The 25,173-nt window shown below is 33.7% G+C and overlaps 1 protein-coding gene across 3 annotated transcripts in view; it reads right to left on the bottom strand.

The window, feature by feature from the left end:
* The window catches only part of CTDSPL2 (CTD small phosphatase like 2), an 80,855-nt gene that overhangs the window by 5,777 nt on the left and 49,905 nt on the right, over window positions 1-25,173 (bottom strand). For all 3 annotated transcript variants that reach the window (XM_026479835.4, XM_026479834.4, XM_044377529.3), the window contains exons 5-11: window positions 21,861-22,076; window positions 17,914-17,992; window positions 17,500-17,611; window positions 15,126-15,212; window positions 4,772-4,834; window positions 4,588-4,667; window positions 1,453-1,579 (exon numbers count right to left, since the gene is read on the bottom strand). In XM_026479835.4, coding sequence (XP_026335620.1) covers window positions 1,453-1,579; window positions 4,588-4,667; window positions 4,772-4,834; window positions 15,126-15,212; window positions 17,500-17,611; window positions 17,914-17,992; window positions 21,861-22,076 — 764 coding nt within the window. The remainder of the gene's footprint in view (window positions 1-1,452; window positions 1,580-4,587; window positions 4,668-4,771; window positions 4,835-15,125; window positions 15,213-17,499; window positions 17,612-17,913; window positions 17,993-21,860; window positions 22,077-25,173) is intronic.

Here is a 25,173-nt window from a genome sequence, read left to right as displayed (position 1 = left end):
AGAAACACTGATCTATATAAGTTCCTCTGAAAAGGAATGCCATCAGTTTATGCTTGTCATATTCCAACAACTCAACAGTGCAAGAGACAGATGTTAAGGAATACATCAAAGCCTAATTGGTTTTCTGCATAATGTCTTCCTAGTGTATATGAAACTAAACAAGAAAGATCCATTGAAACAAGTTTTGCATTAACATAACTAAAAATATTACTTGACTGATTCAAGAAATAGCTACTATTAGTCAATGCAAGGTACTGTGAATGAAGGGATACTGCCAATGTAAACAGAACACTACCAGAAAGTCTAAACTTTTACACACGGACTGTGTCACATTCATTGTTTTATTCCCAACAAGTATCAGGATAACCTGAAATAGCAGGAATGTAACAAACATACGCAATGGTATTTCACTGAAAAGGAGTCTAGAAACAAGAATGCAAACCATATTTGTTTTATAGTAAATCATCTCTAGGTTGTCTTTAACATTTATGCAGAATACTGTGTTTAAGATGGAGGACAACTGAAATGATTTTATGCAGGAACCAGTAGGAAATTCTTAAAAACACATTTCAAAATGTGAGCAATGACCTAAATTGAACATATTTCAATACATATGCAGCTTTTCCCCTTTCTCCCTTTTCATCTTTTTACTTTTTTACTTGTTCTAGCTACACCCAACCCAATTTCCACCATCCCTATTCTGCACAGATTTATTGTGAAGGAAATCTCAGAACTATCACACGAACATATTCATAATGTAAAACATGATCTTGCAAGGATGCCTCATTTCTAGTCCAAATTCTATTTCTTTTAAAGGCCTTTTTATTTTTTTAAAGACTTTACTTTATTTGACAGAGAGAGAGAGAGAGAGACAGACAGCACAAGCAGGGGGAGCATCAGGCTGAGGGAGAGGGAGAAGCAGGCTCCCCGCAGAGCAGGGAGCTGGATGGATGCAGGGCTCAATCCCAGGACCCTGAGATCATGACCTAAGCTGAAGGCAGATGCTTAACTGACTGAGCCACCCAGGTGCCCCCAAGTTATATTTCAAAGAAACACTGACACAGGGTATAAATATACTGACAGAATAGTCTAAGAAATTATTTCAGAATGTCAAAGCAAACATACCAGAATATGGTTAAGCTATTTATAATTCTCAAACATGTTTACAATTATTTAACAACTGCTAAGAATACTATTAACTGATGTATACTTTATAGTCCCTTCTTATTTAGACTTATTACCCAGATTTTTATCTGTTGTACTTCATTTAAAAGAAAAATTTCCACAAGGAATACAGCAGTTTGGCATTTCTAATTCTAACAGATAACACCAAACAGGGAAATTGCACCAGTGAAAATTCTGTTCTCCCGTCATTTTCTGTTTGGCAGCATTTGTTCTCATTATATATATTTTTTCCCAATCTGAATTTGTTTAGCAACCCTCCCTTCCTACCTGATATGCAAAGGCTTGTGGTGAGTTGTCAATTATTATAGTCTTTGAAAGATCTCTTCCAAGGATATTTAAGTCCTTTATATAGTTTCCTTGTACACAAACACAATGTTCACGGAAAAGCCGATGCCTAAACATAAAAATAAAAACAAATTAACTAAAAAAAAAAACCAAAAAACAAAAAACACCTCTAAAAATTACAACATATACTGAAACACATACACATACCACAGGCTTTACAGTTTAAGCCTTATTATTTTCTCTCACAAAGGAAATTCAAATACAAATGTGAGCCTAAGCTTTGGGCTACAGTTTTACTTTTAAAAATGTTAGCAATTACTGAAACCTTACAACCAAATATTACCATGCCTTTAAGAACTTCGGCTTATCCCAAAATGTTATATTAAATTATAAAGAGGGATTAAAAACTCTGTAAATTGTTTTTGTAATTTATTTACCCAGGAAAGCTCAGTTCAGATGCAGCATCTCGTTGTCAGCGAGGTCCTGCTTTTTAACCAATTTTCCAGATGGTTGACTGAGGCACAAGGAGGTCAAGTGACTTGCCCAAGGTCACACAGTAAGTCAGTGGTTAGCCCCGCATTGGAACCCAGGATCCTCCTGGCTCCCAGTCCTTTGCTCTAACCAGAAGACCACACAGCCTCCCTATCCCTGTACATGCCAGAATAGAAAATATAAGAAGGAATGTTTCTGTGTTGGCATTTTAAAAAATGTTTTTAGTTTCCCTTATAGTTTTTGAGAAAAGGTGTGGAGGCCAAAACATTCCATCATTTCAACTTTTCCCAAACACCCATCTTTCTTTTAATTTAGTGTGAGTGTGTGTATGATCATTTGAAAAAACAAGGGTTGAATGAAATGATGAATTCAGAATTAAGTATTACAAATGTAAACTGATGTTTCACCAATGATACTTAACTGAACAATGCTGTTATCATTTTAAAAAGCTTTTTAAAGGCTTTATAATAATACTTATAAACTGTTATATCATCTCATTTAGCACTCAAAATGTTAGTCTCTGAATATTACTAATAATTAATACAAATCACCTTGAAATGCTCCATTTGCATACATTAATAATTTGGTAGTTTGGCTTCCTTGTGTCTTAATCCCACTAAACAATTTCTCAGCAGCTAGGGCCAACTCATACCTATATTTTTAATTATGGAATTTCAAGAAAGGGGCACTTTCTACCAACAAAATCTGCTACAGCTCTAACAACAAAAAAATTCAACCTTAAAAACACCAGTGCCAGTGATGAGTTTTCCAACCAGACAAAATGTAGTAAAAATAGTTCTCTTCCTCCCTTTTTATAAAGAATACTTTTAATTAAATGATCATCTACCTCATATGGTTTAAAGACCATCCTACTTTGAAAAGGTTAAGACCAGACAAAAGAATTTAAGTCCTGGTTGGGCCTATAAAAGATTCCATTTTTATCTGCATAAACATTTATGTTACGTATGAGGAAACTGGAGAGGCAGGTGCAGCACAAAATGCAAGTTACTACTACTGTTTCTTCCCCAATAGCAGCAAACTCATCCAAGACAGGAAACAAATGAATATGTATGTGGATACTAATGATTACTTCAATTAAATTACACTAAAACCCCTCAGGTTATTCAGGAGTCTGAGGGTCAGTTTTATTTGCAGTTTTAGAAAGAAACCACTTTTGCCAGTCATCAGATTTGCATTTGGACTCATGAGATTCAGAAATCATAGGAATTTCTGAGTCTACCTTGTCTTCCACATAATTCCCTTTAGCACTCTATAATGAATTCAATATACTGTTCAAAAAGTTCTTCCTGTTTTAAATTATTCAAATACCACTACATAAAACAAATTTAAACTCCCAAATGTGTAGATTGTATAAAACTGGTTTAAAAGAGGGGTGTTAATCTGTAACATCATAATTCTATGACTATGACTTGCCCCCCAGTAAAATGAAAGCTCTAAGAGGGAAAGGCTTGTATTGCTCACCACTGTTCCATGGAACACTGGAGGTGCTGAATAGAAATCTTCAGAATGAATGAAGTCATCAAAGCAAAATCATTTGTGTACTTTTGTTAAAGTTAGGTAAAATGAGCATGTATTATACTTTCATGAATAGAATACACACCATTTTCATTTTTGTGTCTGATGCTTATACGGAAGATAAAATGGAAAGTGAAAAGGACAAATTTTGACCCTTTAGATAAAAAAAAAATCACAGCTCTATTTACAAGAAAGAAAATCTAAGTGTGGACATCAGAAAATGTCTTTTAGCATAGCTGCACCACTCAATAACAAAGGTACTATTAACAGCAGAAATTAGGATTTTCCACTAAAAAAATATGGAAGAAAGTATTCAAGAAAATGAATTCCCAGATATTAAAGCTTTTATGAGCCTTTTCTGGCATCTTTCACAGCTCTCGGTCAAAAAAATCAAAGATTAACTCTGGCATCTTAAAGGATGCAGTAAGACTGCTGACAGTCTTAATATCTCACTTCAGTTGACAAAAATAATGGAACTGATTTTCAAACTATTTTAAAATTACCCAAAGCACTTCCACCTAACCAGGAACACACTGCATCTGCTGGCTCAGGACATACACAAGGAACTGAGTCCAGATCAGGATAACTTGAGTGACTAAACCAACTGCAATTTCCCATTAGAGTCATGTAATGTTTTCTTTCCATGGAGAACAAATTTGCTCTTGAAAAAAGCAAGAGAGTTTAATTTATCCTTTCTGTTAAAAATAACCTTTATTTTTCTATGCCATTAAAAAGATGACATAACATGCATTATCTCAGAGACATAAGGAAGTGAAAATATCATGCACACAGTGAAAAATTCCATATACCCCCAATCTCCCCCAGTCCCAAAAGAAGTGAGGATACAGATGGAACCGTGAATGAATAAACACATTTGATCTTTGTATCCTGTAAAGAACGTCTGTCTGGAGTTATATCATTAGGAACTCTTAAAGAGTTTGGGGGCTTAAAAAAATTCATTTCACCATTCAACACAACCAATCTCTATATATGCAGCCACCTGAAAATGGCCATCGAAATTAAATAGAATCATAGTAATTTCATAGATCAGTGTGACAGACATTTCCACTATTTCTTAATTAAATTTACCTGACCAGTTGCTTTTTAGGGTCTAGTATGTTCAGTAACTTGTCTGCATACACCTTCTTAGAAGCAGTAAAAAGAATGATCTACAAATTCAGGGGAAAAGAAGTAATCATTATACATGATCTAAATATGGGTACTATATTGAATAAAATAAAAATACTTATGTAATTAGCTTAAGCATGTTTACCTCATACATCTGAGACATTCGTTCCAGGAATTCCCTGAAGAACGGTCTTAATCTCACGTAAACCTGAAGAAATAACAAAGACAGGCTTTAGTAAATAAACATATAGAATAGAAACAACTTATTTATGAAATGTTGTGTTCTAACTTTGAATATATTATAATTAAGAAGTTCATATTTTAAAGTAATAGAGAAGTACACTAAGTACCACTCAACCAAATATATTTCATAAACCAAAAATCACTTAAAACAATCTTTTGGTAGGGTATTAATAATCATTGGTGATGTCACTTTTAATATTTAAATGGCAGCATACGATATAATAGAACTTTGTGGAATATATTTTAGTAAACATTTAAACTAAAAATGGGAAGTTTCCCTTTGAGATTTTGATCCACCAACCAGCTCCATCTTCCAGCCAGGTAGCATCCATCCAATTATTAGGCAGGCTGTGTGTCCACTTCTAGCTGGCCTGTCTCAATGACCTTCCTCTAGACTCAGAATTTCTTCTCAACAATCACCTGCTAAGAATACCTTTATTTTAAATCTCTATTAAGATAAATAATGTTCAAGAAAGATATGTCTGGATTGGTGGGTTTTAATAACTGGAATTTTTCAGAATTCAATACTGATTCAGACGTGGCATCTAAATTAGCACTACTGGGCTACTTGAGATTGAAAATGTAACAAATACCAGTTATGAAAACCTACTGGCAATATCAGGAAAAACTACAGTACTCAAAAAACTGCCTTATCTACATTGTTTCCTTATTTCTGTGTGTCTTCTTGTCTACTTTTAATGTAGCTCTTGTAATACACTCTAGAATTCAAAAAGCACAGAATTATAAGCCATGAGCAACCACTAAAATAGATTTCCGAAAGATTTTAAATTATATTCGTTTTGTGACACAATTTTATAAAAGGAAAACTTTATACTTTGCACTCAATGGTGATTATTAACTTCGAACACCATGAACAACAAATATTTATAGAAGACCTATGCACCAGATTCACTGGATGCAGATAAAAAAAAAAAAAAAAACCCTAATGACAACAAATTCAAAAATCTAGGCTTCATGAAATTCAATTCTGTCAGTAATACACATCCACACAAAAATGATAAAAATCCTGTTCTGGGAATGTTTTAGGGAAGAACAGGGAAATCATGCAAAGGATTCTAAGAAGTAGTGACCACTGTACTACCAATCTTTATAGTTTCCAGAGCCCTTTGGGCATAAGACAATGCCAAATATACAGTAAATACTTGATTTAAAAAAAAACAACTGTTGAGTAAATGAAATAGAATTACCCAAAGTTAAGCAATACAGACAAAACAGAGAAAGAGAAGCAAGCCTGTATGATTACACAAGGACAACTACTGAGTCTCCTTAAAAATGAATCATTTGTAGAAGACAAATTCTCAACAACTGTAAATACCCTAATAATATCACTATCCCTACCTCCAGGCTAGAATGATAAAGTATACTTGTTTTGAATCCTATTAGTCAGGCATTTTATTTCAATTTCTTGACTAATCAAAAACAAAGTAAAGCCCTAGAGCAAATAAAAATAACCAAATCCTCAGTATCCAATCACTATCATTTAGGATGAGGCACAAGAAATTTAACTAGAGCTGCTCTTCTAATTAATTTTAACATTTTTCATCCTAAAAACATTTGGTATACTTTGTGGCCAACCCAAGTAACTGACAGATTTCAGATATTTTACTGCCTTAACTGGAAATAACATTTTTTATTAACTATGGGTCTTTTCAAAAATAGATTTGTGATGATGAAGAAAAAAAAAACCCATCAATTTAGTCAATACTTTTTTCCAATGACCTCATCTCAAGGATGATAAATTATGAACCATCAGAACCTTTTGTTTGTTCCTAAGAAAGGTTACCATTTACATGCATTTAATAACCAAAATACTTTATCTTTGCATTTGTATAAATTCTTTCATTTGTTCTCAGTATCTCTGTTATCACTTGCTCCATACTATAAACTAAGCTAAGTAAGGTCTCTGTAATTTGGGATATGTTTCCTCTGAACCCTAACATACTTCCATTTTAGAAAATACTTCTATGTAAAAATGTTATCCAAGCATAGGAAGTGGAACGCCATACAAAGGTAACATTTCCAACTTCTTATACATGACTTCCAGATTAAGTCAAAACTATAACTCATTATACATTCTACTACTTTGACCATTCTTAATACAAAAATACATCTTAAAATTTGACATTACTTTCAAAATGTACTTGTTTAGAGGGGATGAAAGGTGGCACTAAAGATGGGGGAATAATATATTGCTAGACTGTTCCCTTACCATGAGAATAGAATTAATTGTTAGCTACAGAAGTTCCTATCCTCAAAACAGATTCACCATTTGAACAGGAAGGTGTTTCAGTATTAAAATATATACACAGGAACGACGGTGGTTAATGAAAAAAAAAAATATAGAAAGGTACAAGGTAACAGTGAGCAGGGGTGGAAGTTTTGCTATGTGCTGCAAAGGCAAAATCTCAGAAAGAAAAATAGAAATTGAGACACAAGGCCAGCAGGGTCTAAGTCATTTGGATGGATATATGAAAGCAGAAATATATAAATGTCAAACACTAAGTACTGTCTAGTAGAAAACAGAAAACAACTGTAAGATATGTATAATACAAAGAGACAACAATCACTTATTTTGTGAGGTCACAGAGATACAGAAATATACAAATGCACAGAGGCATTCCAGAATGCTTCCAAATCTATTCCACAGTGCTCTTAACTACATTTATCTTCTAACTTTCTCATCACAAAGATTCCTGTCCTGAGCTGCCTATTTCCTATATTCCACATTCTTTCTCCACTTGCTATTTCACTAACCATCCTTCTTCAAAACTTGTAACTCTTTACAAAGTTTTTATCTTCCATCACTGAACATACCTTTTGAAAAAGCCAAAAGTTTAAAAGTAATACAGAATGCTATAAAGAAACAATTATATAAAAATACCATACCCAAAGATATATCTTAAATAGGACTGAGTACTATGCAAAGATAGGGATTTATGAAAATGTTCAAAATACAAAACTTTAAAAATAAAATCTACTAGAATAATAACTGCAAAATAGTGATAATGGAACTAATCTTGTATAATCTGTAGTGGACTGATTTTACTAAAATTTAAATTTTATATAGAAAAGTAATGAATATATGTAACAAAACATTACATTAACAGTACATCAACATCCCTTCATATGAACAATACCTGACAGCCTGTACGGTGGTATTAAGACAATAAGAACATCCTATAATTGTGTATATATATAGTCCAACCAGGCCATAAATGGTAAACAAAACTAGATTTAATAAAAATAGTCACCAAAATAACAATCTAGTTATAAACTGATTATAAATATTTCATGATAGTCTAAGTTCAAATTCATGACTAAGTATGCAATGTCAATTTATATAAACTGAATAATTTCTATTAGTTTACCAAACCTTATCTAATTTCATAGATAACTTTAACACCATGACCAAAAAAAGAAGAAAAAGGAGGAGGAGGCGAGGGAGAAGAAGAAGAAAACACCCAAAGCGGCCATCACTCTGTGGGCAAGTGAAGAAGAAAAAAAATTTCTTACATGTAAATCTTTTAAGGGAAAATCTGTCTTACTAAAAAAAAAAATTTTTTAAATTTTATTTTAAAGAGAGAACTTGAGCAAGAGAAGGAGCAGAGAGAGAGAGAGGGAGAGAATCTCAAGCAGACTCTGTGCTCAGCATGGAGCCTGATGCGTGGCTCCATCCCAGGACCCTGAGATCATGACCTGAGCCGAAACCAAGAGTTGGATGCTTAAGCAGACAGTTAACAACTGAGCCACCCAGGTGCAGGTGCCCTAAGGGAAAATCTTTCTAAATGGTTTTAAGCACAGATAATATAACTGTAACATATTCAAAAAGAAATGTCTTATTAAAAGTTTTTCCATGATATCCTTTGAATTTATTGCTATACTAATAAAGTTTTTTAAATTGTTTTAATTTTTAATTTTTTTAAAGTAATCTCTATGCCGAACATGGGACTCAAATTCATGACCCCAAGATCAAGAGTGGCATGCTCCACCAACTGAGCCAGCCAGGTGCCCCACACTTAGGTTTAAAACAAAACAAAAAACCAGTCAATTCAGTGGGACTCACCTACTTAAGAATATGGCACCTTTAAATAAAAAGATGATTGGTAAATGCTATTTATTTAATCAGCAGAAAGACTTTAAAGCAGTAGAAAACCAACAAAGCTGGGGAATCTGAAGAATGAGATGCTACAAATAACTGAAAAATCTAACCATTAGTAGACACCATAGGTGTACAAGTGACTGCCAATTTGTTAACCCTTCTATATATCTCTGTCTCTTCGTTTATGTGTAAATAACAGTACCTACCTCATAGGGTTGTTGTGAGTATTAAATAAGTTAATACATGTAAAGCACCCTAGAAGAGTGCCTGGCACACTGAGACTGACAACAACTATTATTACTATCCACCTTATTATTTAAAAGTAATCAGTCTAAGGAGAACAGCTGGAATCAGTATGATTCTATGGGGCAGAACTGGGTAACCTCAACTCAAAGAGAAAGCTGTATAGAAGCAATCTATACTTTTAAATCATGACTTGCATCTGTTGACAGCTTAACTATTTAACTTAGTTAACATTTTCTTAGCATCAATACTAGAGCACAGAGATAGAATCTAAATCTTCTTCATAGAAGAGGGTTGCTCAGGTAGGCCCTGTAGAGACCTTAACTTCATAACCCACTGGGTGACATTATAGTCATCCTTTGCTTAACATAGTTCCAACAAGAAGTAGATGGCTGCTGGGGACAGTATTTGTAGGCAGATCAATCTGGAAATGAATAGGTAAACACCGAAACACCAAAATAAAAATAATAAAAACAAAAACCCCCAAACTAAAAGATTCTGCAAAACATTATACTAAATAGAAATAAATTCGAGGGGCGCCTGGGTGGCACAGTGGTTAAGCATCTGCCTTCGGCTCAGGGCGTGATCCCGGCGTTATGGGATCGAGCCCCACATCAGGCTCCTCCGCTAGGAGCCTGCTTCTTCCTCTCCCACTCCCCCTGCTTGTGTTCCCTCTCTCGCTGGCTGTCTCTATCTCTGTCAAATAAATAAATAAAATCTTTAAAAAAAAAAAAAAAAGAAATTTGAGAAGAGATTTATGGATAAGTTGGCAACGAAGCAAAGTTTTCAAGTAAAAACTGACCATTATATATATATTTATTTAAATATGTGTGCATATACACTTGTGTATATATAAATTACTGTCTATATTTACATAAAATTTAGTCATTTTAAAAGCAAAAAAAGGTCATTTTAGTAAAACAAAAAATGCTGCCTTTAAAAACAAATTCTAAACTGTCTAAACAATTTAATATGCTTAGTAATCAACTGTCACCTCTCCAAAATTTGCAGAACGTTTTTAGCTGCTGAACAAGAATTTTCCATGCATTTTTAAAATGAACTGCCTCTAATTTTAAGATACATTTACAAAGAATAGAAAGAATTCCTCATGAAATAAATTTTTTCATCTTTGAGAAGGAGGTAACTATAGGTTTCATCACTTTCTTTTTTTAACTTTAAAAATCAATAATGAATAATTACAATGAAAAAATTAGTACCAGTGACTGACTATACTTACTAATATGGATAGGAAAGTCCCTTTAAAATTACTTTTTAATATTAACCTAAAACTAATTATAAAAGTATTGTTCTCTACCAGTTAAAATGTTACTTTAATCCTCAAAACTAAGTGTCCACAATCCCAAATGTTTTATTTAAAGCACAATTATACATACTACTTTTGTACAACAAAAATTATGCTTTATGAGGTTCAAAACAAAATGCCTCTTGGTTAGTATCAATTTAAGTCAGAGCCTGAGAGAAGGAAAAACTTGATTAGATATTTACTATAAAACTCTTCCTTTACATGATTGCTTTTTCTTCATAAAGCAAAAATAATGCTGACTTTTCTAAGAACGCCTATAGAGAGGAGAAAGAAGCCACTGACCCTCTATTCCTCTTGTTCTGTAGTACAAAAAATTTGCAATCCTTGTGAAAATTATCCTAGGCTATAAGGTTCCCAGAAAACAAACAAACTATAGTAATGGGGAAGAGGTGGAGCTTTGCTAAACATGGGATTTCCCACCCACCTCTCCCCCCAGCTTTTCCCATAAAAGCAACCTCTACTAATAAAACAAAGCATCCTTTAGCAAGTAGCTCCCTACGGAACCTATCTCTCCTTGAGTGCTTACCACAATCTGATTTCTGGACAGCTGACCCAAAGTTTGATGATTTTACTGATCTTCAGAAAGCCACTGACTGGCTAAAGTCTTATTGGTGAACAGAGTCAAAAATCAGATGCCCCTGCCATACTTTACAGAATGAGGAGTTGGACAGCACAGTTACGTTTGGCTGTACTGTGGTGAAACATATGAGGCATCTTCTTTTTGTCTTCAATTAGCCACGTTTGGGCTGAGTAGCTCTATTACATCTTCAAAAAACTGAGCTCCAGTTCTTGATGGAGATAGAGGAAGGTCATTGAGGAGGTGGTTCAGCTCAAGAGCTAAGTGAAAAATCTGTCTTTTGATTCAGTCCTGCTTGTGGATAGAAGTCATCTTCTGGATGGAAGAGGGAGTGAGATGACCTAGAGTCTTGAATTGGTGGATCTGCAGGAACAGAAACTAAATACAGTGGAGACCTCTTAACTGAGAAACACCACGAGATGGATTTCCTGACAATGTGTCAATATAAGCTAAATATAAAGATCAAATATGTGCATTGGAACTGATCATGCACTTGTTTTTCCAGATATCAAACGCATTTGCACCATTCTATGCATAAATAAGTTTTCCCAATAACTAATTGTAAAATAATTTATGGAAAAATAACCAATTTAAAGGGGAAAAAAAGACCCATTCAAACAAAAATCCATATACTTTTGTCTTTGTGAGTGCATACCCTCACTTCAAAAACTCAGTTCTTTCGAATGACTTTTTCTCTCCATCTACACAAACTACAATCTCTCTATCCATATAATGTCAGTAGTAACATGTATCAAATTTTTAATTTGAGTTGTATCTTTTAGGATTTCTTATCCCCCAGAGAAATGGAATTCAAATACACTCAATGTACTAAACTAAGGCTTGAATAATCAACCTGCTCAAAAATTCTGAGACCTGCATTAAATAAGTTGAGTCCTACTTATCAATCAAAAGGAGAGTATATACCATTAAGTCAGGCAATCTTTAAATATGAGTAGTGGTCACCTTAAATTTTCCTTAAACTTTCATCTGAAAAAACTAAGAAAGCCCACAACCAGATTATAGTGGATCTAGTTTTAAATTTCTCTACATATTAGTAAGAATTTTGATGAACATTTGATTACTTACTTCCACTTACAATTTGACTATGTAAATTTACTGTATATACTCTCATAGTTATTAGACCAAGGGTCAGCAAACTATGGCTTGTGGGCCAAATACAAACCGTCACTTATTTTTGTAAATAAAGTTTTACTGGGACACAGCCACGCTTATTTGATTATGTACTTCCTGTCTATGACTACTTTCATGCTACAATGGCAGAAAAAGTATTTGGAACAGAGACTACAGAACCTAAAACACTAAAAACTGGCCCGTTTCAGGAAAAAGTTTGCCATCCTCTAACACAGATGATTATTAAAACATACGTAAAACAATTTACACTTTAAATTGTTTTGAAAGAAAGAAAAATAACAAGTAGAATTAAAATTAGATATAGGTCAACCATAACAAACTTACCACAAAAAGAAATCAAAAGTAAAATAAGTCCCAAGAGGACACTTTATTTGGTGTTGATTCAGATGAAGAATTTGATCCTACCTTAACATTACCAGTTTATTTTTAAGAGTATATACTTGCTATGTAAATGCTATGGAACTGACATATTCAAGAGTATATAGATAAATGCCATGGAACTGTTCACTTAAAAATGGTTTATTTTATGTTGTGAATTTCACCTCAATAAATTATTTTTTAAGAGTATATACAGTATTTTACAGGTTTCTACCTTTAAGTGGGCCACATTATATTGCAGTGGTTAAATATGTAAGTTACATCTTACCTAATAATGTGGTTTCTCCAAAATCTCTTAGATCATCTCAGACCCTTGTGTATATTTCTTCTTTGCCAGTAGATGGAGACAACACCACTGAAAGTTTAAAAGACATCATTCCCTGTTTAAAGGGAGCTTGCTGGTCTGAAAACTAGGGGAACCCTAACCCAAGATTTCTTCAAGGTTATTTTTAAAAAAGCAGACAGAATGGCTATGCTGAAACCAGAAATCCAAGGGATTATACCCAATATTAACTATGGACATCCTCAAAAATTTACTGAAGGGGGACTAAACTGTACATGATGTAGTAACTAATAAATCATAATAATAAAATGCAATCATCTCTGTAACTTATAAGATTCAAACTTCCTGCTCACTGCTCCTAATTTAGGCTAGATCATTTATTTTTCAGTTTCAGAAAGTATAACTCAGAATATATAAGAAAAAGAGTTGTTTGAATTTCACAGAGATAGATGCAGTACATATATGGTTTTTATAAGTATTAGTTGTATGCACCGCTAGAAGACTTTTATTCAAAATAAGACAACTATCCAGATCCACATAAAAATAATAAGAACTTTATTTAAAAAAAGAGAGAATTAAGGTAGAAATGGTGGAAGCAGCAAGAAAAAATTCAATTTTATGGTCACAATAAAAAGAAATACTTATGAAAGGGAAGAATCAAACTCATCTACTTTCCAAGTTTCTTTCTTCACTATTAAAAATTACATAAACAAACCAAAACTATCTGCAAGAAATAAATTTCAAATCTGAAAGCTTAAGAAGTCATCCCCAAATAATCATTTAATACTTTTCAAATCACGACTTTCCTTTCCAAATTCAAAGCCTGAATGCAATTTTGAACAAAAAACAAGGTTATCAAGCTAAAAAGAAAGAACTAAGATATTGCTATACTATTTATATTTGCCACAAGACTCCGGTCCTTATGTGAACTAAACAAGAACGACCCATTTGGCAGAAAATGTCCTATTAAGAAAAAAGATTACCTTAAGCCAAATAATATCCAGTAAAAAGAAATACAAAAATCTTAAAATCCTTTATTTTTATGTATATTTTGCTCATTCTCTAATCAAAAGCCAGAACTAAAATAAGCTTCCATAGAAGAGAAATGAATATAGTACTCAAATATTAACATGCCTACAACGCCTACCTAGGCTAAACCAGAACTGACAATAATTGCTAAAATAAATTCTCTTACGACTCATTACAAGATAGAGTAGGTAAAGCAGATCCTGAACCACAAACTTCTATTTAACTCTGAAGTTTTATGATCATATCCCAAGAAAACTATACCCATATTCTAACTGCCTATTAAGAGCACAAACTACCATGAACACCTTTCCATCATTCACATAGTAAATGTTCTGTGGCTTTATTTAATCCTTGGGTTGGCTTTCTCTTGACAAAGAACAAACTTTTTGACCCTTTCCCAACCCTCCAACAACAGGTATGTATGAAGATAATGCTAATTATGTAACAACCACCACCATAGAAAGGCACTTTGCAATTTTCAAAGTGTATTCATATGTATGAATTAACTGAAATTTTATGACAGGAAAATCTCAAACATAAAGAAAAAACTATGGCCAACACACAAAATTCACAGTGAAATGTAAATGATATTTGCATTTTGCATGGTTACCTGTCCATCAACACAGATGAGGGAGAAATGCTTTTACCCAGATTTTTAAAGCAGTAACTGGAAGAGTGTCCTGGAATTCTGTGGTTAATATAAAGTAGATATACCAAACTGCAATCTACAGACCATATTACTACAAAAGGAAATAAAAATGACCAACAAGGAATGAGTTTTCTTTATACTAACTGGATTTTTTTTGGGGAAAAAAAACACACAAAAACAAAACACCAGGTGTTAACCTGGCAAATTCTTCTTGGGGATCTATGATGTCAGTGCTCCTGCCTCCACCTGCTGGCAAACAGATTATGAAACTAGCAGAGATCACTGGGTTAAAAAAGTCGACATTTTTGGGTAACATTTAATGTTTTATGTAATTATTTAGCATGATGCTACTTTGTGTTAATAAATCAGTAATATATTGATGAAATCAATTAGAAAAAAATACATTAAACTTTACACACACAAATAAAATTACAAAAGATTTCTTGGTTCAGAACATTATCTAACAGGCCAAAAATCAAGTTAAAAATTGTTTTTAATTACCTGATAAATGACATCTTGGAAAAGGACTGGAAAAGTAAGTGCTGCATCTTCTAGCTCATTTAGACTACAGTGTACTAGTGTTTCATCCTTAAAATAAAAAGCACATACCGAATGAACCAAGATATTAAAAGAAATTTCAAATGATAATTTTATGTACCCATGACCACCAAAAACATTTATGAAAGCACTCATTCATATGTGGAATTTTATATTTATCATACATTCCTGTGTGTGGCATAGCAATTTGGGATAGAATTTTCTAAGACACTGGTTCTCGGTATGGTCCCTGGACCAGCAAGTAGTATCAGCATCATCTGGGTTAGAAATGCAAATAAGTAACTACTTAGAAATACAAAATTCTAACTAGTTAGAAATGCAAATTCTCCAGCTCCACTTGTGATAATTCAAAAACTCAGAAGGGGATAAAGAAAAGAGGGGCTCAGGAATTTGTATTTTAATAAGCCCTTTAGGTAATCCTGATGCATGCTCAAGTTTGAGAACCAGTGTTCTGAGTTCTGCAGTTGCCAAGTTTCTGGTAAGTAAAATAAATATATACTCCTTTTATTTAACAATTAGCAAATGGAAGTTTAGAATCTAACTATTTTTAAAAATACATGTATTCTATTTACACAGCTCCTTATCCTTTAACCTTTTATAAAGATTTTTATTTTATAAAATGGATGCCTTAGTATCTGTTGAATATGTTTCAGACATAAACATTATTTAACTAAATTAGCAGTCAATGAAGACTTGTCATTTTTGATTACCAAACCCTGTTTTCTATTAAAAGGATAAGAAGGTGAGCATCATTCCATCTAATATATGTGCAAATATTTATATTTCTTAAATACTGAATGATTAAAAAACAGTTCTATTTGTAGTGACAAAACACTTAAAAAAAAAAAAAAAAAGCTGCCAATGACTACCCCCCAATTTTTCCAATGTATTTACAATGAATTAAAATGAAACACAAATGTTCATACCTTGTGATTCCACATTTTATTAGCTGGAGTGTTTCTTTTAACCTAAAGTTAACTCTGGGGAGGCAAAGAGCAAAAAATACTCTAGATATGCCTCATTTTCTTTGAATAGCGTATCAGTCTACACATTTCAAGGTACTGTCTTAGCATCTTAAAAAAAGGTATCCTCTTTCCTTCAACTGAATCATAAGTAATTCAACTACTTCATCTATAGACTATCTAAATTTTGCTCATTCTTCATTTACTTCTATAAAATTACTCATTTATGCTCAGCCAAGACCTACCTTTTCTATCTGGATTAAAAATTATATGGTCAAGCTTGCTATCATGACCACATCAACTCCTAACACAAAAATCGAGAAAAATCTTTTTTCAGTTTCTCCACTAACTTGCACATCAAATCTACACTATTCATAATCATTTTCAAAATTTTTCTCTTGCTACTTATCCTCTAATAAATACCTAATACTTAGGACTTCTGGAGACCTCTCTTACATCTCTTTGGCTAGACAAAGGCTAAGGTGCTGAACTCTCAAAAAAGAACTATACTTGCTAGTTAAGATTTAAAATAATAAACTTTTCCTCAAGAAAAAAATTTTGAGAAATAAACCACATTTCCAATTATAGGCTAAAGAATAAAATCCTCCAACAAAGGCTAAATAATAGAATGCTTTCCAATATTATATAATAGGTAGGCGGTGTTGAGTTCTTAAAGCTCTTCTGGTACCCTAAAACATAAATTTTTAACACACCAAGAGAGCATATTGAAGGTTTTATTAGCATTAAGAGATCATGTTTTTGGGAGTCTATTAATAAAGTTATTGGTATCAGATACTGCACAAAAATAAGAAGAGGAAAAGGGTTATAATCTTGCATGAGGTTAATTCATTGGGACCCAGATAATATTTGGTTCTTCAAGGAAACATAATCCTGACACCCCACTCCCAAAAGGTGAAATCTAAGCATGAAATGAAACAGAATTTATTAGGAAATGAAAAAAAAAAAATCACAAGGATCTCAGAAACATTGGGGGAAGAACTAATTTAAAACAAAAATGAAAGCCTAATTTATTTTCAAAGAGTACCTGATACCAACCAAACTGAGGACTTTAGCATTAGACTCTGCTTCAAATAAAAACACATGAGAACATCCAAGACATGTTTAGTAAATATGTGTAAGACTATTCACATTCACTTTTATCCTTTTAGGTATTTTGGGCTAGTGTTTTAAAAAAGAAATTTAATTCCTTTATTTTCTCTTATATATATAATATAATATACATATAATATACTTACCAGGTCTAAAACCAGGCTAGTGTTTTAAAAAAGAAATTTAATTCCTTTATTTTCTCTTATATATATAATATACATATAATATACATATAATATACTTACCAGATCTAAAACTAGGGAGAATTCTGGTGTGCTTCTTGTTTTCAAAGGAAGAGCAGGTTTCCTATTTAGTTGTTCTTCTGTCAGTGGTGGAACATGTTTGATGAAATAATACCTGTAAACCGAATTTTAAGAAAATCTCAACATTTGTACATTTTATAAGTATAAAATATATTACTAAATTCAGCTCAAATTTAAATATTTAATTAAATAATACACCTTTAATCTAGTAAACCAAACCTATGAAATGTAAATAAAACCAAAAATATATTAGTATTTCAGTAACTCCAATAAGAGTATTAATACCTACAAGTTATATGTTCTTTGCAATATATATTCAGCCACCCCTTCACACATGTCTTTCATTCTGCTCCAAGAGAGAAAGGAAAACAAAAAACAAAAAACAAAAAAACTCACGGGTCAAATACTTCCCAGTCTTCTTCATAGGTGGCCTCTGCGTGAGTCGATGAATAACCACTATCTGGAGTTACTGGTGCTATTTAATAAAATGAAAAACAAAATGTTACTTTTACTCACTATGAAGTATACATTTTTACTGTTTTTATATAAGATTTTCCTGAAGCTCTGTGTATTTAAGGTTCAAGAAATGACAGAAATAACTTACGAACAGCATTGCAAAGCAAATTTATTAACACAAAGACCTAACTTCAGATCCAAAGGAAAAAATTGCCATTACAGATAAAATGGCAAGCTAGATCATGGCTAGTGGAATTAAAATACCTCAACAGCAAAGAGAAAATTTACTACTCATCACCAGAAAAATACACTCCATGAAATTTCAATTTCTAACTGTATGATGTTACAGGTATAGCCATAAAAATTTCACGGGGCTCTTATAAGCAGTGACACGCTTTGCAAAGTACCTTGTACATACACAAAAGCAGTCAATATATATTTGTGCTGACGTTAGACCCAGAGGTAGTTTTTAACATGAGATCTATGAACACTCTTTAAGAGGTTCATGAAACCCCTTGAAGACTTATGAGAAAATGTTGTATGTACATTTTTTTTTAAAGATTTTATTTATTTGAAAAAGAGAGCAAGAGCACAAGCAGGGAGTGGGGCAGAAGGAGGGAAAAGCGCTCCCCCACTGAGCATGTACATTTTTACAGGAATCTCAAGGCTGTCTAAAATCTTTTAAAAAGTTAAAAAATGCTGCTCTATATAGAAACCATTGCTTTAGAAGAAGCTTTATTTTACTTCTAATTTACAAGCAACCTAAAAATAATCATGAAGTAATTCTATATTCCATGACAAATGGTCCATTCTACATTTAAGCTAAAATTCTATCAAATGATAGAGCATTAGAAATTATATTGGGAGGGGAGCCTGACTGGCTCAGTCAGAAGAGCATGTGACTCTGGATCTCAGTGTCAGGAGTTCAAGCCTCACAGTGGGTGCAGAGATTACTTAAATAAACAAAAAACTTAAAAAAAATTATGCCGGGAATTTTCTAAGACAATATACCTTAAATTCAGGGAGAGGACAAAAGATAGATTTAAAGTTAGAGGTTATGTCTCAGAGATAAAAGTTCAAGATGGATGCTAGAGACTGAATGTTTGTGTCCCCACGAAATGGTATTTGGAGGTGGAGACTTTAGTATGTCATGAGGTCATTAGGTCATGAGGGCCCTTATAAAAGAGACTCCAGAGAGTTCACATAGCTTCTGCCATGTAAGGATGCATGAGACGACAACTGTTTATGAACCAGAAAGCAAGCCCTCACCAAGTAATGAATCTGCTTGGTGCTTTGATCTTGGATTACCCAGCCTCCTAAATTGTGAGGAATAAGTTTCTGCTGTGTTTACGCCACCCAGTCTGTGGTAATTTGTTATTGCAGTCCAAAAGGACTAAGACAGTGGAACTCAATAAAAACTGCTATAATCTGTCTACAGGACTGGAATATTGATGGATAATAGAAGGACAAAAACAAATCTTTTTTGCTATTACCATGGATTAATCTTTTTTAATGATTTTATTTCTTTGAGAAAAAGAGAGAGAGAGAGACTGCATGCACGAGTGGGGGGAGAGGTAGAGGGGGAGGGAGAAGAAAAGGGAGAGAATCTCAAGCAGACTCCTCGATGAGTGTAGAGCCTGACAAGGGGCTCCATCTCAAGACCCTGAGATCATGACCTGAGCTGAAACCAAGAGTGGGACACTTAACTGACTGAGCCACACATGCGCCCCATTATGTATTAATTATTTGTTTATGTATTACCTTGTAACACAGTATGTCTGTTCAGTGAATGACAACAGACATAAAGCATAATTTTGTCTATCTGTAACAACTTTATGCCAATTAACAGTTCATTAGCACAAGGGGTAATGGAAAAATATATCTTCTAACCACTTCTGTTTCAAATTCCTATTAACTTCAGAGAAAGGGGGAAAGGAAGCAATATTTGAGCACCTTCATGCTAAGCATTTTTCTTATTTCATCCCATTTAGCTTTCAAAACCCTGATGTACTTCCCTTTTAAAGGTCAGAAAACTATCTCAGAGAGCTTAAGTAAGTTGTCTAAAGTCACAAAGCTAAGTAAATGACAGAGCCAGCTTCCTTCCTTCTTATTCTCTTCGGCTAGGTTCTTGAAGTTAAGGAAAATAACCTTTGTCACTCATGCTCATCTTTTAAGATCAGCAAAAATTTTACTTCTATCCTGTCATGATCCAGAGTAAATGCAATGTGCCACGTCATCATTTTGTGCATTTATTTCTACTGGCACTCAGCACACTGTACAGTAATTTTTGTGATTACCTAGCTCATCAATTAGATTATGTACTCTTCAGAGTCAAGGAGCATTTATCTTATTCATCTTTATAAATAACGCCCATCACAGAAAATAGGTGTTCAATAAATGTTAGGGGAATAAATGAATGAATGAGATAACTGGAGTAAATTTTACTCCCTTTCCCCCTCCACCCCTGGAACCTCTAATGTTATAGAAATCCCTTCTCCATCTTCACAGTTGTCAGAAAAAAATAAATACACAGGATTATGCAGCAGCACAAAAATACACAACAATCGAACAAGGGGCCTAAATCCTTGGACTTAGTCTGTATTCAGTCTATACGCCCAAATACTGGCAAAGGAATGAGCATAAAATGACAGGTGAACAGTAGTACGTTCCTTTGTAAATCTTATCCACCCAAGAATGACCTATGTACATAATCCATATTGATTTGATAGATTCAGTATTATTCTTAAAATATAACATTATAGGGAGCCTGGGTGGCTCAGCCGGTTAAGCCTCTGCCTTTGGCTCAGGTCATGATCCCAGGGTCCTGGGACTGAGTCCCTGCTCAGCGTGGAATCTGCTTCTCCCTCTGCCTGCTGCTCCCCCTGCTTGTGCTCTATCAAATAAATAAATAAAATCTTAAAAAATATATATAACATTACAACATTAGAATTTATCATTATAGATAGTAACATTATAGGTATTACATTTAACATTACAGAAATTAATCTTTTATTTGACCAATTTGAAATAAATCTTTCCTGTTATGTCACTCTTCTCTTCATATTGGTATTACTGGGTTGTGCTATATAGACGTTTCATAATTGTATGCATTTTTTCTTTAAATGTTTTCTGCTGCTCCGATTACATTTTTTCAAGTTTCCCCTTTATATTCAAGGGAAGAACATCATTCTACTTCCTTACACCAAACTACATTTCTGAACGAATACATATGTGCTGGGGTCTCTCAAATGCCTGGCAGTATAGGAGATAAAAAGACAAATCTAAAAGAAAAGCCTGAGATCTTGTCCCTCTGGGAAAAGATGACCATCCTCAATTTTACTTCTGCTTTTAAGCATGAAGGAACAGTTTCATCTTTTAGCTTTATACGTCTGTATACCACAACCCTCAGAGGTAATAAATTCTGATCTCATATGTTCTACATTTCCATGACAACTGGCTCAGGGACCCAACAATTATGTTAGGCCTTTATAAGGATCCAGAATTAGGCTGCAAAGTTTGGATGTAGGGAAAGATCTAGGAAAAGAAGCTCTTTTGGAGGGATGTCATCTATATATGCAACAAATCTGAAGGTATAAGGCTGCCTTTAGGTGGGAGCTTCAGACGGAAGGGTCTTAGACTGGTGCAATTATAATAAGTGTCTTCATAAACATGAGTATATGTTTTGCTATTTGTGCTAAATTTCTCTAAGTAGTAAGATTAGTACAAATAAACTCTAAAATGACAGGGGAGAGAGTTTTATTTCCAATTTTAATTGTTTTATGTTCAAGAAAGAAAAACATATGCATTTGCCTATTAAGGAAAAAAAGGAATACTTCATTTTTATATATTATTCATGACGATGCATTAAGAAAAGGAATTTTCTTCACCTGTAAGGGGTGGGATATCACGATTAACTGTTTCTTCTGCTTCTTCTAAACCATTATTTATTGATGGCCTCACTTGAACTGCTTGATTTGAGTAAGCTGCTCCATTTGTTGACGTAGTAGTACTGGTAGTGATCTCATCCACCTGTTCCATATCAAGTTGTTTTACTATCTCTTCAGCTTCCACAGCCTGTCCTGGGGAATCGGATCCTGATGTTCCTATAATCAAGATTCAGTATGCTCACAACCATCATTTAAAAACTCAAAAGGGGGTGGGGGGGGGGAGAGGCATAGATGTTTTTAAGGATACAAACTTATAGCAAGCAAACATAAGCCCTAGAGACCTAATGCACCATAGAGTGAATATGACAAATATTGTATTATAATCACCAAATTTGCTAAGATACTAGAACTTAATTGTTCTAACCACTAAAAAGAAAATTATGTAATGCTAATTACTGTTATATGGCAATCATATTATAATATATAAATGTATCAAATCAACTTGTTTACCCTTAAATTTACATAATGTTATATGTGAAATATATTTTAATAAAAGTGAAATTCAATAATGAAAAATAAACTCATAAATATTTGGAAAAACTAAATGCAACAGAAATAGAGCTGAGGATACCACTGTTCAGTGAGTCTTTTCTAGACATTTCAAATAATCAGGAATAAAGACTATTATAAGCTAGAGTGATATTGGTGAACAAAATTTTCTTAAGAGTGTTGAAATAGTTTAGAAACACCTACTTATAGTCAAACCACAGTCATAATTTAGAACATTTAAAAATTTCTGAGCTATAACTGACAATATAACCTTGTGTAAGTTTCAGGTATATGTGTTGATTTAATACATTTATATATTGCATTATGATTACCAACCTAGCATTAGGCTAACATCCCTATCCTGCAACTCTGAAATATACAATACAGTACTACTGACTATAGAACTTCTTTTCAATAAAGCAAATATCATTTATTAAATGCCTACTATGAGCTAGGCATTATATATATATATTTTCCCATTATCATTTCCATTATTTATTTTCATTAAACAGCTCCTGATCCTTCTAGTACCAAACATCCTAGCCACTGTAGGCAGCTGTAAATTTTAAACCAGAGGTATTTATGCAAGAAGGAGCTAACTATTCCCCTAATCATCAGAACATTTTTATTCAGAGACACAAGAACAATTTCCTAACAGGATTCCATCTCAGAACAATTTCCTAACAGGATTCCATCTCAGTAACAAAGACTAGTTTCCTAATCATACTCAGCCACCACCTAGATGACCCTGTTGCCCAGTTCTTCCTCCACTATGAGATAAACCCAACTCTATTTCTTTACGGAATCCTCCAAATGTCACTTTCAACAACAAAATCAACCTCCCATACTCTCAACTTTATCACAGAATGTTCCTTCTCCATCACAGCTTTAAATGTAACCCCTTTGCAAAAAACCCTTTTACTGACATCTTTCCCATAAAGCTCTTTATTCTTCCATATTCAACATACTAACTGAATCAGAATTCATTTATCTCCATTGCTGCTACCAGATCAATGGTTTTCCACTGAATGTGCAAAAAATGCCTGTTCCTTTGAGACTGATATCACCTAGCTATATAATTCTTCTCTTGTCCCCACTGCTGACATCTACCAACTGCTGCCAGCATCCTCTCTCAATCAGAGGAATTTAACATCTCACTATCAGTTTAAAGCTGTATTAAACACCTCCTAGTTGTTATTATAGGTGACGTCAATGACTCATCGTAAGACTAATCCTCAAAGGTCTTGCCCTCTTTAGCTCCTTCTTCATTCACACTGCTTTTTTAAGCAACTACCATGACCATAACCTGGATACTCACACTAAGAAAAGGTTCATCTCTGAAAGCTAAAGCTCAAATATATCAATCCCCTATCAAAACCTCCTAATCTTTTAATTATCTATCTTATATTCCTATTACATGTGATCTTCATGTTTGATAAAAGCCAGTCTCTTTCATTCTAAACAATCCCTCAACAGCTCCTTCCCCACCCTTCTCACCTAGTTAGATTTCATGGTATATCACTTAAACCACTCTCAAACCAGCAGCTTCAGGGTCCTTGCTCCCTTGTCTTTCCACTGTCATACATCACAGAAATCCCTCTTGAATCAGTGTAACTTACAAGCTTACTAGTGTGTGTGTGTTTCTTTTAATTGTAAGAGCAAACATTCTAAACCTTCACTGTCATCTTCAATCCCCTGCCACCAGGAATCTCAGCAAATGGCACCATCGCCTCCTTCAAAGAAAAAGTTGTAACTATCAAACATCAACTTCTTCTGTCTATTCCCCCAAGATCTTAGTTCACTGAACCATATAGACCATTTACTCCACTAGTTTTAACTAATACCTATAAGCTAATACAATACACTAATGCTTAAACTCAGATTTCTAAGCTCCACACCACACCAGAAGGACAAATGGCTACCAGACATTTTATTTGGTTGTCTCATGGCATCTCAAAATCAGCATGGCCCAAGTTAAACTCAATTATCTATCTCCCGAAATGTAACTTCTTGCTCTTGAAAAAAAACCTTGTATCCTCTTAATCTCTTGTCTCTTTCATCTTCAATCTGTGCCCAAAATGTGTCCACACTGTATCTCTGATCCTTCTTTTCTCTATCATCACAATTAAGGTTGCATAAAGTTTCCCAAGGACTACATGTCTGTTTTCCTCACATCCAACCTTTTTAGAATGTAGCCAACACACTACTGCCAAAGAGCTTTTTAGAAAGCACAAATCTGTTCATATTACTCACCAGTTCAAAACCTTTCAATCATCCTCCACTAAGGATAACATTAAAATTCAAATATCTTACCATGTTAGCTTTAATTTGCCAACTTCATAACTCTATCTTAACCCATCCTATACACTCCTCAAATCCAATGCTCCATCTGTAACAAACTAATTTGTTTCTCAAACATTCTATGCCTTTGCTCATGCTGTTCATTCTACCTGGAATGCCCTTTATCATCTTTCAAGATTCAGCTTTTCTATAAAAACTATTGTTAGATGCCACCAAGAACACAGAATCATTCCATTCTTTGAATACCCCACTGCCCCATACCTCTATCAATGCACTTATAAAAATTTATTATACCTATTTATAGATCTCTCTCCCTCTTGTAAAAAAGCAAGCTCCTTGAGGGCAGGACCATGTGTTAATCATCCTTGAATCTCCAGGGACTAGTACAATGGCTGGGACATGGCAATTATTGAACTGAATGAACTGAAATCTTCAAATCACCCCTGTCCCATACATAAGTATA

The sequence above is a fragment of the Ursus arctos genome, unplaced genomic scaffold, assembly GCF_023065955.2.
Source record: "Ursus arctos isolate Adak ecotype North America unplaced genomic scaffold, UrsArc2.0 scaffold_36, whole genome shotgun sequence".
In the NCBI taxonomy this organism is placed as follows: domain Eukaryota; kingdom Metazoa; phylum Chordata; class Mammalia; order Carnivora; family Ursidae; genus Ursus; species Ursus arctos.
The sequence above is the reverse complement of the archived record's forward strand: the minus strand, read 5'-3'. Positions and strand labels throughout refer to the sequence as shown.